Raw genomic sequence first — 16,894 nt, 5'->3', positions numbered from 1 at the left:
ACAGCGGAGGTCTCTGGGGAACTCATGTTGAGCTCATATAGTGGTTGACGGTGAGTGGAGTATTACTGATCCCAGCAATATACACACTGACTGGCAGAGTACGCAATGCTATATAGTGTGGCTGAGCGGTGTACACAGAGTGGCAGTAAACACAATGCTATATAGTCTGGCTGAGCGAGCGGTGTACTACTGTTCCCAGCAGAATCAGAGTGGCAGTAAACAATGGTATATAGTCTGGCTGAGCGGTGTACATAGAGTGTCAGTAAACAATGGTATATAGTCTGGCTGAGCGAGCGGTGTACTACTGTTCCCAGCAGAATCAGAGTGGCAGTAAACAATGGTATATAGTCTGGCTGAGCGGTGTACATAGAGTGTCAGTAAACAATGGTATATAGTCTGGCTGAGCGAGCGGTGTACTACTGTTCCCAGCAGAATCAGAGTGGCAGTAAACAATGGTATATAGTCTGGCTGAGCGGTGTACACAGAGTGTCAGTAAACAATGGTATATAGTCTGGCTGAGCGGTGTACACACAATGCTATATAGTCTGCTATATAGTGTCAGTAAACAATGGTATATAGTCTGGCTGAGCGGTGTACACAGAGTGTCAGTAAACAATGGTATATAGTCTGGCTGAGCGAGCGGTGTACTACTGTTCCCAGCAGAATCAGAGTGGCAGTAAACAATGGTATATAGTCTGGCTGAGCGGTGTACACAGAGTGTCAGTAAACAATGGTATATAGTCTGGCTGAGCGGTGTACACACAATGCTATATAGTCTGCTATATAGTGTCAGTAAACAATGGTATATAGTCTGGCTGAGCGAGCGGTGTACTACTGTTCCCAGCAGAATCAGAGTGGCAGTAAACAATGGTATATAGTCTGGCTGAGCGGTGTACACAGAGTGTCAGTAAACAATGGTATATAGTGTGGCTGAGTGGTGTACACAGAGTGTCAGTAAACAATGGTATATAGTCTGGCTGAGCGGTGTACACAGAGTGTCAGTAAACAATGGTATATAGTCTGGCTGAGCGAGCGGTGTACTACTGTTCCCAGCAGAATCAGAGTGGCAGTAAACAATGGTATATAGTCTGGCTGAGCGGTGTACACAGAGTGTCAGTAAACAATGGTATATAGTGTGGCTGAGTGGTGTACACAGAGTGTCAGTAAACAATGGTATATAGTCTGGCTGAGCGGTGTACACAGAGTGGCAGTAAACACAATGCTATATACTCTGGCTGAGCGAGCGGTGTACTACTGTTCCCAGCAGACACAGAACAGTAAACAGAATGCTATATAGTGTGGCTGAGCGAGCGGTGTACCACTATTCCCAGCAGACACAGAACAGTGAACAGAATGCTATATAGTGTGGCTGAGCGAGCGGTGTACCACTATTCCCAGCAGACACAGAACAGTAAACAGAATGCTATATAGTGTGGCTGAGCGAGCGGTGTACCACTATTCCAAGCAGACACAGAACAGTGAACAGAATGCTATATAGTGTGGCTGAGCGAGCGGTGTACCACTATTCCCAGCAGACACAGAGTGGCAGTAAACAGAATGCTATATAGTGTGGCTGAGCGAGGTACACAGAGTGGCAGTAAACAGAATGCTATATAGTGTGGCTGAGCGAGCGGTGTACCACTATTCCCAGCAGACACAGAACAGTGAACAGAATGCTATATAGTGTGGCTGAGCGAGCGGTGTACCACTATTCCCAGCAGACACAGAACAGTGAACAGAATGCTATATAGTGTGGATGAGCGAGCGGTGTACCACTATTCCCAGCAGACACAGAACAGTAAACAGAATGCTATATAGTGTGGCTGAGCGAGCGGTGTACCACTATTCCCAGCAGACACAGAACAGTGAACAGAATGCTATATAGTGTGGCTGAGCGAGCGGTGTACCACTATTCCCAGCAGACACAGAACAGTGAACAGAATGCTATATAGTGTGGCTGAGCGAGCGGTGTACTACTGTTCCCAGCAGACACAGAACAGTACACAGAATGCTATATAGTGTGGCTGAACGAGCGGTGTACTACTGTTCCCAGCAGACACAGAACAGTACACAGAATGCTATATAGTGTGGCTGAACGAGCGGTGTACCACTATTCCAAGCAGACACAGAACAGTGAACAGAATGCTATATAGTGTGGCTGAGCGAGCGGTGTACCACTATTCCCAGCAGACACAGAGTGGCAGTAAACAGAATGCTATATAGTGTGGCTGAGCGAGGTACACAGAGTGGCAGTAAACAGAATGCTATATAGTGTGGCTGTGCAAGCGGTGTACTACTATTCCCAGCAGACACAGAGTGGCAGTAAACAGAATGCTATATAGTGTGGCTGAGCGAGGTACACAGAGTGGCAGTAAACAGAATGCTGAGCGAGCGGTGTACTACTATTCCCAGCAGCGACACACAATGACTGGGGGGGACCCTGGCTAGCGTGGCTGGAGCGCGAACTACCCTGCCTGCCTACCCAAAGCTAAACCCACAGACAAATGGCGGAGATATGACGTGGTTCGGGTATTTATTTACCCGAACCACGTGACAGTTCGGCCAATCAGAGCGCGTTCGGGTCCGAACCACGTGACCCGTTCGGCCAATCACAGCGCTAGCCGAACGTTCGGGGAACGTTCGGCCATGCGCTCTTAGTTCGGCCATATGGCCGAACGGTTTGGCCGAGCACCGTCAGGTGTTCGGCCGAACTCGAACATCACCCGAACAGGGTGATGTTCTGCAGAACCCGAACAGTGGCGAACACTGTTCGCCCAACACTAGCTTGGACCATGCAACCACAGGGCTGCTTGCTGGAAGCCTGTAGGACTTCAATACTTCCCCCTCATACCCATGTATAGACACTCTTTCCTGTCTGCAATAAGAAACCAATTTTCTCTGTTTATTTAGCCCTTTTATAAAGACACCTGGGAGGGTGTGGGAAAAGATAAATACCCTTTTGCGCTTCACTGTACATGACTGCACCCTCACTGTTTGGTCTACGATACATATGGGAGGCTAATAAAGCAATTTAATCAAACTAGCAGTTTTAACAATTTCTAAATAAATACTTATTGACATAATGTTTATACATATTTGCTTGTAAACACTTTGCTTATTTACAGTGAAATTAACTCACTTTGGGCTGATTAAAGTGACCTAAAAATGCTTGTTTTACCAGCTTATAACCAAAACCAACATAATTCAAACTGTTCACAGATCATATTGAAAATGTGAACTATTGATTTTAGAAACAGCTAAGCAATTACCTGCGCATCAGCCAGCATGACGTCTTTCAGCATGGGTGGGCCTTTGGGTTCTCCATTTTCCATCCTCACATAATGGACCTGGTATCCTCGGATTTGGCCATGCTGCTTGTTAGGCACCGGAGAGCGCCAGAACACTTTAACAGATGTCGAATTCACAGCCTCTACCTCGACTTTGCGAGGAGGACCACTAGGAACTGGAACAACATCATTTGATAAAACAAAATTATTGCCACCAGTCCCACCCACTGAATAAAAAAAAAACTTTGATGCAAACAATAAAAATTCCAAACAATCATTTTCTACTAATAACTGGAAAGATCAAAAAACATGACTGATGCCAAAATGGAAGAAAAAGGGTATCGGAGTAAGAGAAAAACATGTAAAAATGTAAAAAAGCCAAGGAAGATGCTTTGAAAATTCAAAGCACTTTACGTTGGAAGGTTGTACTGATCAAAATAATAAGACAAAAACAAAATGTTTAAAAAAATGACTGAATATCACATAAAAAGTTGATAGATTACTAGTCTTCTTTGTATTCTTTCTGGTAGAACAATGGTTACAAAATACAAGAATGCAAAATGAGTAGGTTGAGCATCAGTTTCCACAAAAACAAGAAGGAAAAAGTTCAAAAGGAAAGAAAAGACTGAAACATTTCAAAGAAAGTGAAATGTCAAGATTAGTACAAGAACAAAAGTAAAAAAAGAAGCAAGAAAAAAAACAAGAATACACAAGGAAACATATACGATAGGTGCTTCCAGGTGCATTTAAGAGGAGGTGGAAGAAAACAATCTAATTGCCAAAAAGTATAGCAAGAATTAAAAAAAAAAAAAAAAAAAGAAAGAAAAAAAGAAGAATGATGAGAAGTCTAAAAATCTTCCCATAATTCAGTGGAAATATATGGGCTTGAAGAGAAGGAACAGGTATATATATTGACTGAGAAGAGGAAACATACCATCTTCATCTGTCCGAATCAATATGGGGTCACTCTCTGGGCCTGGTCCCACATCAGTATAAGCGATCATAGAGATATGGTACTGAGTCCATTTTTCCAGTTGTTCCAAAAGGTACTGTGTAGTGTCTGAGGAAATGCCTGTGATTTCATGGGGGTTGTTGTCTTCTCCATCAACTCCAGTGTATTTGATGGAATATGCTGTCATAGCACCATTCTGTTTGTCCTCTGGTGGTGGTAGCCAACTTACCAAGATGCTGGTAGAGCTTTGGCTGTTACATCTTATGTCTTGTGGAGGAGCTGATGGCTCTGATTTCAGGAAAGCATTACAGGGAAGTTGGATAGTATAGAAAGGAATGATCCAAAAATAAAAAAAATGAGGAAGAAAGGAAAAATAAAAAACAAATAGAAACAAAACCAAAAATAACTAAATTGGGCAACAGAATGAGAACTAAAATGTAATATTTTAGGGAACAAAATGTACCTTGGCTTGTTAAAATGAACAGACTTAAATAAAAAATAAAAAATGAGTAATGAAGACAACATGGATGAAGACATATAATGGTGAAACCTGACATTAAAATTACCTACCTGTACAACATATTCTCCTTCAATAAATAACCCTCTAATTCCTTCCAGTATTTAATTTAGCTGGTTGCAATTAACGCATGTTCTACTTCGTGACAATAAAAGTAGTCTGCATAAATAGACTACTTAGTTACAATTGTAAACTAAGTTAAGAGATTATAGAGTTTGGAGCTTATTAGTATGACATATAAACATGCTATAAGTGTCAACCAGCAGAAAAAAATTGCCAAAATCAAATAAAACTTTTACATAACACAAACCATTACTCTACAAGTTCGTTGAGTCCCAAATAACAGTGGAAAACAATTACTGGAAACTGGAGCTACGATAAGCATGCAAACGTATTTGTGTAATGAGAATCCAATGCAAATGTTTACCTACCAGAAGAGGGAACAGCATTGTTGGTTTGGACTTTTTACTTATACTTACCAAAAGCCATCAGCTGCTATACCAGCTCTCAAGATTGCTATTGTAATTATTAATCATTTGTTTTATATTCAGGGGGAAATATATGCTAAGAAAATTAGAAATCCACCAATGAACGTCTACTGATATCTTTTATCCATGCTTCAAACAGTATTGTTATTATTGTAAACCGTAGGTTATTAAATAGTCATTTTTAGCATTATTGTTAAGAAGACATACAGCATGAGCAATAGGCTATAGAAGAACTATTCTGCTTATATACACTACACTGGTTTTTCAGACAAAACTTTTTAGAATGTTAATAATTTTAAAAACGTATAATTTATATTAATGTTTTGTTTCATTTTTTTGTGTTAATATTTAATGTAATAAATACATGTTTAGCACCTGTTGCATCTATGTTATTCTATGTAAATAAGAAAGCAGAGCAGTAGTGTCTGGAGGCACCTCTGTAAAGGTATACTTGCTACTAAATGATCCAAAAAAGTTCTTCCGCGTTATAAGTCTATATATTGCAGCCAAAGTTCAGTCCTTACCAGTTCCTATAGAACTCTTACCAGTTCCTATAGACCCACATTATAAGGTCTATACAAGGCTCAGTACAGGCAGGCAGCAGCGCATTGATCTACCAGCCTCACCTGCTTCCATCTCTGTTTTTAGCACTCACAGACAGCAATGAAAAATGAAATAAAAAGTGCCTGTAAGTGTAATCTGTATTGCAGGCTTTATTGGCACTGATAACATTTAAATAATAGTTTAATATAATAAATAAAGCCAAATAATTATATCAGGGCTCTTGTTACAGAAACCCGGCTGCAGTATCTCGCATAAAGTGCAGGACGCCTTCCATCACATCCAACTGACTGCACTTTAAAAGCTTTGCCAGGGGCAAGTAGCCTCACTGCCTACACTGAACCTTGTATAGACCTTATAATGTGGGTCTATAGGATCTGGTTAGAGCTTCCATTCTTTGGTGTGGTGATGGATTATCTGGTCTGGGGTATTGGATTGTACACCTGCTACTAGTTTAGGCCTTTTAAAATATTCAGATAGTGAAAAAGAAAACTTTCCAAACCAAGACAGATCATGTAATGATATTCTATGGGTGATTTTAAAAAAGTCATATCCCTCAAGTTAAATCACACACATAGCAATTCATTAGCAAGCACTTAGAAAAATGCTGCTAGTGGGTTCCAGACCTTAAACAAATTGCCTGAGCAATACAGTGACGGCTTAAACTGAAGGTGTGGCAGTGTGGTGATTACTACTGATCAGCTTTTGGTATGAAAATCGCTCAGCAGAGTTTATATGGCATTACAGCATGTGACTCTCAGCATGCTGGTTTTAGAGCTGGAACAGTGAAGCAGCACCAGTTAAAAAACTCGAAGTAACGGGTTGTATGAATCCTTAAGTTAGCGTTCTGCCTATTAAATCCTACAGATTCCAGGCCATACAGCTGACAAGAAATAGTGCATATTGGCAAAGTAAAAATGCTTTTCAAAAATCATTTTCAAATTTTAACAGTAACAGGTTCCGGAACTAATATAGTATTATGAATAATAAAATAGTATTTTCTGATTCTCATGGCTTAATGCCTAAGCCAGGGGTCTCAAACTCACGGCCCGCGGGCCATTTGCAGCCCTCGATACAATATTTTGTGGCCCTCGCCGGCAAAAGCTTCCTTATAGTTCGCTTCAGTGCTCCCAAGTAATCCGCCGCATCCCCGCCGCTAAACGAGGGCTGCAGAGCCCCCAAATCGCCCGGGGGGCAATCCGCCGGCATTTCCTGGAAGGGGCAGAGCTTTCAGCTTCAGCTCTGCCCCTCCTGACGTCAATCGCCACACGGATCGCCGCCTATCCCCGCCCCTCTCTGTGAAGGAAGAGTGAGAGGGGCGGGCAGAGGCGGCGATGCGCCGCGATTGTGAAATTCCTTATGCGGCCCAGCCTCATCCTGACTTTGCCTCCTGCGGCCCCCAGGTAAATTGAGTTTGAGACCCCTGGCCTAAGCTCTAGAACTAACATTTAAATTACAGTTATTTTTTTGCATTTAACTGCAACTAGCATTTTCTGAAATAAAAGAATTCAACCACACTTAAAGGACTGCTTCACATATTTGCAAACATTTTACAATCCTTTCCAGGGAATCTTTGATGCTAAGTTTTTATTTTATGTTCACCATGCAACTCCTGACTTCAGTAACCACTGAAAGCTATATACCTAATGGTGGCTTGATTATTAAATGTGAAATATAATGCAGCTATGAGCATAAAAATCCTGATATTCAATGTAAGTCAACCGTGAAAGTCCTGAGGTAGTAAATCTGGTAACACCAAAGGACAAAATTGTAAAATATGTGTATGCATGCATGTAAGATGAACATTTGCCTTGGAGTAAAATGGACCAAAATGTATATTTCCTAAGTAGTTGTCACGTACAGTATACAATAATAATCTGACAGGTTTTGGACAAATTTAACTCCTCATGTGGGATTCTCTTTTTTTTAGAATCCCTCACTGGACATCAGTTGCTCAGTTACACTATCAGAATGGTGGAATGCAAGTAGGCAGACTGCCCAGTATCTTTGTATGGGTTGTTCCCAGAAAAGTGCATTTGAAAAGAAAAATGAAACATTGAGAATTCCCCAAAAAGAGATGGAAAAGTCCAAAACCTACCAAAGCTGTCAGATTAATAAAACTGCTGTAAGTGGCAACAACATGTCCTTCAAAAAAGAGTTGGGCAAGATTTTAAATAAATAACATTAGTAGGTTGTAAATGTAGTGATTCAAGGAGTAAAAATTGAAATAGGGTATTAAAAGTAAAGTAAATACCAATGGCTCCAAGTCACCAAATTCATTCATGATGGCATGGGTACACCTGTGCACCGTGATCCAAAAATGTGTTCACTTCATCTCCATACTGATCAATTTACTGACAAATACACTAAAGTTTTACTTTTGCAAGCCCTTTACTTAGGAAGGAAAACTTTAGCCAAGTTCTGAATATGGATTACAGTCCCCACTTGGTCAGATTGGGTGTATAATGTCAATTGTATTCTGCCATATTGCGTATTAATTTATGGACATTGTGGTACTACTGTAAAATTTGACGACGTACGGTTGTCCTGGAAACAGTCAAACCTTATGAACAACTAGCCCTCCTATTAATTATGTGTCCTAAATATGATGTTCTGAGTTAATTATATATACTACCTTTATTTGGTTCTATAAGGCAGGGCTTTCCAACCCTGTCCTCAAGTACCACCAGCAGTACTGGTTTTGCAGTAAATCACAAACATTCACTCACACACAAACACAGACACGCGGAAGTGACTAGATCGAGACGGGGGAGGGCAGGATGCGTGCAGGTGCAGCTGTGTGAGAATCTGCAGCATGCTATGCAGCCGCATTGCACCGCATCTAATGGTTATGGACACTAAGCAAGCACTCTGTGTGCCTCTAAACACAAAACATATTTTCGTCGCAAAAGGCAACAGTCAAGTTCTATTTTTGATGATCAGAGTTGGAAATAGCATTCTGAACTAAATAGATTCAGGTGATCCTGGTGCTTACCAGGATTAACAAGGGTACCTGTTTTTAATGCCTACTTTCAATTTTTACACTTTGATCTCAGTACAGGTGCAATGTAAGTTGTTTGAAGTATGGGTTTTAAAGTCTCTAATAACCATATTGTAGCCTTTCATTTGATGAAGAGAAAGTATACCTACCGTATAAGTTATTTTCTTAGCTAAAAGTGACCATTTTTGTTTTTCCTACATAATGTCGTAAGCTCAGTTTTGTGAAACAAGAGGTTGTCCACTGTACGTTTTACTGCACTTATCATGTCAAAAGATTATCTTATTGTCTAGATATCGGCATGGTTTTATAAGCAAGGACAAAGAAGGAGAAAGAAGCTGTGCATTGCTAATGTTAGTTTTACAAAGGCCTTTCTCTTCCTTACTCCATAAGACCTGATAAAACATAAAAATGTTTATCTTACCTAATGTAAGTGTTATATGTAGTATACAGATGGAAAATGCAGCCAAACTAAACAAGCAACTTTACTTCACAAATCTAAGTAGTTTTATTATTTATGAAAAAGTTAATTGGTAACTTAAAAGGGCAATCGTGTTTCTGCTAAGAAACAGTCTATAGAATACAATTGTGAACCCAAAGACTTTGCCCAGCAAAAAGCAAGAATGTTAAAGTACTAAGCTTTCACAAATGACCACATTTTGCCTTCAATCAATATAAAGGCTAATTAAAAACACGTGATATGTAATCTGCACCAAAGCAATAACTAAAGATTGAATGCAGTCTTTTCCCTTTGTAAAATATATATATAATAATAATTCTAAAAAAAACAGTGCCGTTTGGTAGCCCATTAACCAATAGGCATTACTACGTCTGCTAAAATTTTTCGATATTCAGTGTCCAGCTAACGCTGCTTAAAAATTCTGAAGCTCATACCGATGAACAGTCATCTTTAAACTTATTACAGAATAAGCTCAAGATTGTTATTCACTTAATTGGAATAGGCAATCTTTTTGCAACCCTTTCATCATCTCCTGACATTAAGTACCAGGATCTGAAGGCAATAATTCAGGAAAGACACGTACTTGACTGCAAGGTCTTGGCTGAGATTTCTGTAGTTGATGCACCAAGGCCTAGTGGAGCCCGAGCGGCCAACCGAAAGTAGTATAAGGTGTTTGGCTTCAGGCCTTGCAGCCGATATGAAGAGGCTGGCTCAATGGTGATTGACTGCTAAACAAAGAAAGAAAGCAATGATACAAAAGTCTCTTTAAAAAAGGCCTGTAAACATTTATTCAGTAAATGGTAATAAAGAGAGGGTAAAATATACAAAAATACAATAACCTTTATTTCCTGTTTGATTCACTGTAGATGCTGACATTTTGCCAAAAGAAAAAAAATTATGTTCATTTTTGAATTACTTTAGATCAAAGTGCCACAGTTTTGTGCAATTCCTTTTTTTCCCTCTTCTTTTTAATGGTTACTTAACCAAATAGGAGAAACATATAAGTGCAGTGTATCCAATTACAGACTACATCTTAACACAACATTATCAAGCATGAACAAACCTTTGCATTTTACTTTTACTGTTAATCAATTTGTCTGAAGTCATAAACCGATGATACAGAAGGTATCCTTTTACACTCCTAAATGGGAGGGAATGATAAAGGGGTAGGAGGGAACATTGATACAAACCTGCCTCTACCTGTCTGACAATTTGACTTTAGCCAAAAGTCAGTGATTACCGGGATTGGGGGATATGAAGAGCGATGGACAATGCACAGAGGTACGTGAATCCAGCATGAACAAACCTCTGCATTTTAATTAGGTAGCCTTGCTTGGGTCAGGTGTCCTTCAAGTGAAAATGAGGTTTACATTCAATGTGTTGTAACTTATACCCTAGGTGGTCTTCAAGTGATTACATAATCTAGATATTAAGCCCCTAGGCTTTTGGATTTTGAGCATTCCAATAGAGAAATATGTTAAGATAATTAAGTTAGAAGAAAATTGTGTTAAGCTTAACGTCTTAGACATAAATATTTATAAAACTCCCTGCTAGTGATGTTCTGGTTATTATAAAAGCATACTTGAAACAGGGAAAAAAATCAAATTAGATATTCATCTCAGTAGAGGGAAGGTTCTTGATAATACAGAAGCTTCTTGATTCATCCTGGTCCCCACTGTCCCAGCACTGGCTCCCATCCGCATATGAGCATGGCTGTACTGTCCCTGCTTGAGTACAATCCCTACATGCACAGTACAAAGAGCAGCTTTTTGCTATTGGGCATGTGTACGGGAGTCCAGCCACAAAGAAAAGAGAGACTTGGTCAGCAGCAGTAGGCTTGAGGAGGATCTGGGAAGTCTCTGAAGCATCCAGAGGCTTCCTACTACTTAGGTAAGTATCTATTTTTTTCTCCTCACAGGTTTTGCTTTAAAACGTGAACTGAACATAAACTTGAGATAATTACTAATTGTACGCGCAGAAATAATGGCAAACATTAATATATTTAAAACTTCTAAACAGGAGTTTTTCATGACAGTCTGCTGCTTAATTCAGATACAAAACAAACAGAAATAATGAAATGTTATCAACAATATTGTCTCATCCAGATAAAAGTGTTTTGCCTTCTAAATAATGTTTTCTACAAAACTGTTTTAGATTCATTTAAAGGGACTCTGAGCAGTGCAGAAACTATGGAAAGATGCATATCATTTTGAAGCTCTCTTTCTCCTCTTTCCAATGATATATAAACCGCTGCCCTACGCCTTTTAGTTTTCGCTATTTTCACGATTGAAATCGCGACCGCTGCAATTTCGATCGCGAAAATACCGCAAATTAAAAGGCGTAGGGCGGCGGTTTATATATCATTGGAAAGAGGAGAAAGAGAGCTTCAAAATGATATGCATCTTTCCATAGTTACTGCACTTTTAGAGTCCAGCATTTTATTACACAGGTTGATTTTTCCACAAAGTCGGCAGCTCCATTCAGCACAATGCAATGAAATACAAGGAAACCAGGGGGATATAATTACAAACATCATGCTGGTAGGTGTGAGGATAAAATTAATTAGTTGTGGGTATGCTTAAAGGCATACCCACAGGCACTGCTCGGAGTCCCTTTAAAATCTTCTGCTACTTTTCTGCAACCCTTATCTCATATATGGGACCCTATTAAGAGTGGCTAAAGCTAGGTGAGTTAGCAAACAAGCAATAATAGTCTTTTTAAATGCACCTGAAGCAAGTACAGAAACCTACACTGTGGTCCCATAAGACACAGTTTAAAGTTCCAATTGTCTACTAGCACATTATTTATAATAAATCTGTGCCATTTCTGCAGGATCACTACAGATTGTTGAGACTGGCAAACCTGCTATTTCCTTCATAAATCTGGCCTAGTAACTGTTAGTTATTGATCAGGGTTACTTAAAAATGATCACCTGGTATAATAGCAGTGCTCGAATACTGATAGTTCGTACAAGTGAACTTTTGTTGTGTGCATGTGTGGAGATTTTTGTATACATTTGTGCTCGCTAGACAATTGTGAGACAGAGTTATAGTAACCTTTTTCTCTAAGCATAATATATTTTAAAATGTAATACTTCACTTAAGACCTAATACCACAGCAGAAAGAGCATCACTTCAACATTCAACAAATTACCTCCTCTGTTTGATCTCCCTCTTTATAATAGAGCTCATAGCTGGAAATCGTGTCTGACCGTGGGGGGGTCCAAGATAATAATATACTTGTTTCTGATTCGGCTTCTGCTTTGAAGTTGAGAGGCTGACTGGGAACTGCAAGAAGAAAAGTTTTATTACCGCTTACAAACATCAGCACTAATAGCACTAATAGGGTCATTTACTAAAATGTATTGTGCAGCATTACACTTTTATATTGCTCACCTCACCATGGATCCGTTATTACAGAATAGGTGAAACATATTCATTTTTAGAATAAAAAGAAAGATTCAGAACATGACAATGTGATATTCTCATGAGCATGTGTAAAAACAATTGAATCTTGATAGAGCTTTTTATTTCAAACTATACTGACTTATATCAGCTACTTAAACTTAGTGGAGCTCTATGAAACACAGTGAACTGCAAGTCAGCTAGACGAGTTGATAATAATAATCATAATAATACATAATCTGGTGCCTGCCCGTATATAGCACAAACCGCTTAATAAGCTAGGCATCTATTTATACCAATCTCTCACCTTTTGATCAGCACTGGAGATAATCCTCCCTTTTTTATATTTTAATTGTTTATTTTTTAATCTGCACTGTATCCTAACCCCACTTCCTAACTGGGTAATCACTAGCATTAAAAACTTAAAGAAAGGTATGAATGACCCTAGAACTGGGTTTAATAAAAAATTGTAAATAATTGTAATAAAGTATAAAGGAATTATGGAAACTGATTGTAATCTATTTTCATTTTTTATTTATTTTGGATTCAGTATTGCTTTACACAATATATACACTTGTCACTAGCTGTCCTCAGTGGGGGTTATATCTAATCCCTAATATAGTCATGTGTTTCTACTATAAGCTAAAGTACATTTTTTGGGGAAGCCATTCAACTCATCGGTATGTTTTTGAAACGTGGGAGTAACCTGTATTGCCTAGAGGAGAACATATAAACTCTGTGCAGACACTGTCCTGGATCAGATTCAAACCGGCAACTTAGTGCTGCAAGGCTACCCACTAAGTCAAATTTTTAGTCACAATGCATTCTGTAAAAACCATACAAAATCAAATACAATATAGTCAGAGTAAAGAAGTTGCACTGTTCAATTTAATGTTGGCAGATTACACCACAAATAGGGGCTGATGAAAAGGCTGTGCAAACGAGTGAGCGCAGCACACTGTTTGGTATAACGATAAAAGTTACAGGACAACTACTGAGAAAAATTGTAACATTTAAAATACATGAAAACACATATCAATAAAAAGTTTTTGAGTTTTCTCCTAGGAGATACTTTTTCATCTTCAATTTAAAATAACTTTTTAGCACTTTACAATAGAAAAAGTACCAAAAAGTAGGTGAAAATGCACTTTTAGAGTTGAATTTAAATTTGTGGTAGCATCTAATTGATGTTTTGTGGCCCAAACAGTGGCTTCCTCAGATATCCAACAAATCTAATAAAGTGAGATTTTCTAGATAATATTAAACTGGATCCTTGGAGAGAAAAAAAATCTAAAACATAATGAGCCAATTGCAGTTCACTTTGTCTCCATTTTTTTTCTCCTAGGTGATATTTTCACATAGTATCAATAAAATGCCATTTAGGTCACCAGTAAGGCTCGGTCCACACTACATGCGGTTGCAGAACGCAATCCGCGGTCAAGGTTCCGGTTTTCAAAAACCGGAACGTAGGGATAACAAAACGGATTTGTGCTGCATTTTTGCAGCACGTTTCCAGTCTGTTCAGTGGCCGTGGGTGGGAGGGCCATCATGCTGGAGTGTGTAGCAGGCAGGAAGGGGGGCAGTAGGCTCGGACCCTCCCCCCCTCACCTGGATGCCCCCCTTTCTCGCCCCCCCTCCAGCTAGTTTCTTTTAAAATCAATTCAGCAGCAGGGAACTCACTTCTTTGTTCCACTGTGCTCGCCATGTCACTTCCTGCATGGCCGCCCCAATTAAGTACAGAGGGCGACATTGCAGGAAGTGACGCAGCAAGTGGTGTAATGCAAGAAAATGAGTGAGTTCCCCGCTCACTGTCGATTGATTTTAAAAGAACCTAGCTTGAGGGGGAGCGGGGAAGGGGGTCCCAGGTGAGGGAGGGGGGTCCTCCCAGCCACTGTGCTCGCTGCCCCCCTTCCTGCCTGCTACCCCTCTCCAGCATGGCGGCCCCCTCCCCACCCACAGAGAGGGCTGGGACACTGGAAACAGATCTGTCTCTGTGTCCAAAGCAGTCTGTGTAGAGAGAGATCCATTTTTTACATTGGTTTTCACTACCCCTGCGTGTATCTGGGGTCTGTGAAAACCCTGTAAATCCGGATCCTCCGTTCAGTTTTTAACAGGAGAACCTCTGGATCTCCCGCGGATCAATTTTTAAAGCGGGTGAAGACGGAAACTATTTTTAACATTTCTATCCGTGGCGCCCTTTTGGTCCGGGCCCCAAAACGGAGCCACGGATACGTTCTTAAATCAAATATGAACCGGGCCATAGCAAGAAAATACTCAGAATAAGTTTACCAGGACTTTTTCACCTACTTTTTTTAGTTGAAGAGTGCTAAAAAGTTATTTTAAACAGAAGATAAAGAATAAATATTATCTCCTAGGAGGCCGATCAGAATGGTGTGATGGAGGAATTGCAAACTTCACCAACAGATAGAGACAAATAGAGTATAAATAGACTAAAGACATTATGGTGTTCATGCCAGAGAAGTGAACAGAAAATTATTTTTAGAGGAATGATCACTCTGGCTTCTCTAGTACCAGGTAAAGAGGACAGCCCTCTGCCAACATCCCCCTCATGAACGTGCACTCACACATTCATTAGTCAAGACCGGACAGATAACATTTACATTGTGCTTTTTTCCTGACGGACTCAAAACGATTGAGCTGCAGCCACTAGGGCGTGTGCAGCCAACGTGCTGGTTTACTGAACAGGAAGAACAGTGATTTGAACCCTAATCTCCTGTGTCAGAGGCAAAGCCCTTAACCAGTACACTATCCAGCCACAGCCTAGTTAGTGGATGCCTGCCTAGTCTTGCTGTTGGTCTTAACCACTTCAGCACCACAGGGTTTTTTGCTTAAAAACCAGAGCAATTTTCACATTTCAGCGCTCCTCCTATTCATTCACCAATAACTTTATTGCTACTCATCAGATGTAAATGATCTATATCTTGTTTTTTTTTGCCACAAATTATGCTTTGTGAGGGTGATATTTGCTTTTAGTAATTATGTTATTATCTGTGCATTTTAAAGGGAAAAATGAGAAAAAAAAAGAAAAAATACACTATTTCTCCATTTCCATCCACTATAGTTTTCAAATAAACAATGTTACCATAGGTAAAACACACACATTCTATTTGCTAATTTGTCCTGGTTATCTCAACATTTAAATAATGTTCCTAGTACAATGTATGGCGAAAATATATTTGTTTCTGGTTTGTGTTTTTTGTTTTCTCATTGTACTCTATCAGTAATTAAAAGCCCTTTTCTTCATGATTAACAGTAATACACTCTCATGGCATACATATTTTAAAAGCTAAGTCCCTAGGGTAACTATGTATTCTCTTTTCAATGCTGTCACTTTTGTTGTTTTTACAAGTATTTATTTGGGGGTATAGAGTACATGAAAATAACAGTTTTATTGCTTTTCATTCAGTTTTCCGGTAAAAAAAAATCACATGACTTATCCCTCAGTTGTCAAACACCACAAAATCTATTCTCTCACTTGTCACGGTTAAAATGATACCCTATATACATAATCAGATAGCTTATTGGGCATACAGCACACTGTTTACCACAAGTACGCCTATCTACTCCCCTGAGCCCCAGGTAAAGTTCTGTGGGGAGTAGATAAGCGTAGCAAGGGTTTCAAAGTGGTTAAACCATAAGTATAATATTCTTCCAATTGCTTGTTCCCTGTTGGTTATGAGGGTAATAAACCAGGTGGTGCACCCGCTGGTTGTCTCTTTTCTTTGTTTTTGCTAGTTAAAAATGAATAGACTTCCCCGCATATAAAGTGGCAAAGCTATTCTAAAGTGCTGCTTCACAACTTGATAAATAGCCTGTAGCTCTATTCTGTCAGTTAAGATTCAATACTGTATTTTGCATTTTTAATGACCTTTTATAAATCAGCCCCATGTTGAGTCATTTTGTGAGTCAGAAGAAAACAATTATGGCTATTACAAGGTATTCGGTGGCTATTTGCAGGAAAGCATTTATAAGATATTCTTCTTGAGTAATCAGCACTGGAACATAAAACCATCCAAACAAGCACTTGAACTCTGCATGACATGAAGAAATGTTCACATTCAATTTCTGGTGGGATGTTTTAAGTCTACTGTACATTTAACTGAACAGTACACTATGAACTGTTACAAATAGCAGGTCTTTTTATAGTCACCTTGCAATACTTCTCTCAAAGCACGCAAACATGCTTAAGCCACACTGTTGGTAAAC

General features: G+C 39.4%; 1 protein-coding gene across 39 annotated transcripts in view; it reads right to left on the bottom strand.

Moving 5' to 3' along the window:
- The window catches only part of PTPRD (protein tyrosine phosphatase receptor type D), a 382,778-nt gene that overhangs the window by 195,675 nt on the left and 170,209 nt on the right, over positions 1-16,894 (bottom strand). For 21 of the 39 annotated variants that reach the window (XM_068235008.1, XM_068235101.1, XM_068235030.1 and 18 more), the window contains 4 exons: positions 12,417-12,550; positions 9,847-9,991; positions 4,222-4,527; positions 3,270-3,463 (listed from right to left, as the gene is read on the bottom strand). In XM_068235008.1, coding sequence (XP_068091109.1) covers positions 3,270-3,463; positions 4,222-4,527; positions 9,847-9,991; positions 12,417-12,550 — 779 coding nt within the window. The remainder of the gene's footprint in view (positions 1-3,269; positions 3,464-4,221; positions 4,528-9,846; positions 9,992-12,416; positions 12,551-16,894) is intronic. The other 18 variants (XM_068235233.1, XM_068235277.1, XM_068235242.1 and 15 more) reach the window with 3 other exon arrangements.

Source organism: Hyperolius riggenbachi, chromosome 1 (genome assembly GCF_040937935.1).
Source record: "Hyperolius riggenbachi isolate aHypRig1 chromosome 1, aHypRig1.pri, whole genome shotgun sequence".
Classification (NCBI taxonomy): Eukaryota; Metazoa; Chordata; class Amphibia; order Anura; family Hyperoliidae; genus Hyperolius; species Hyperolius riggenbachi.
The sequence above is the reverse complement of the archived record's forward strand: the minus strand, read 5'-3'. Positions and strand labels throughout refer to the sequence as shown.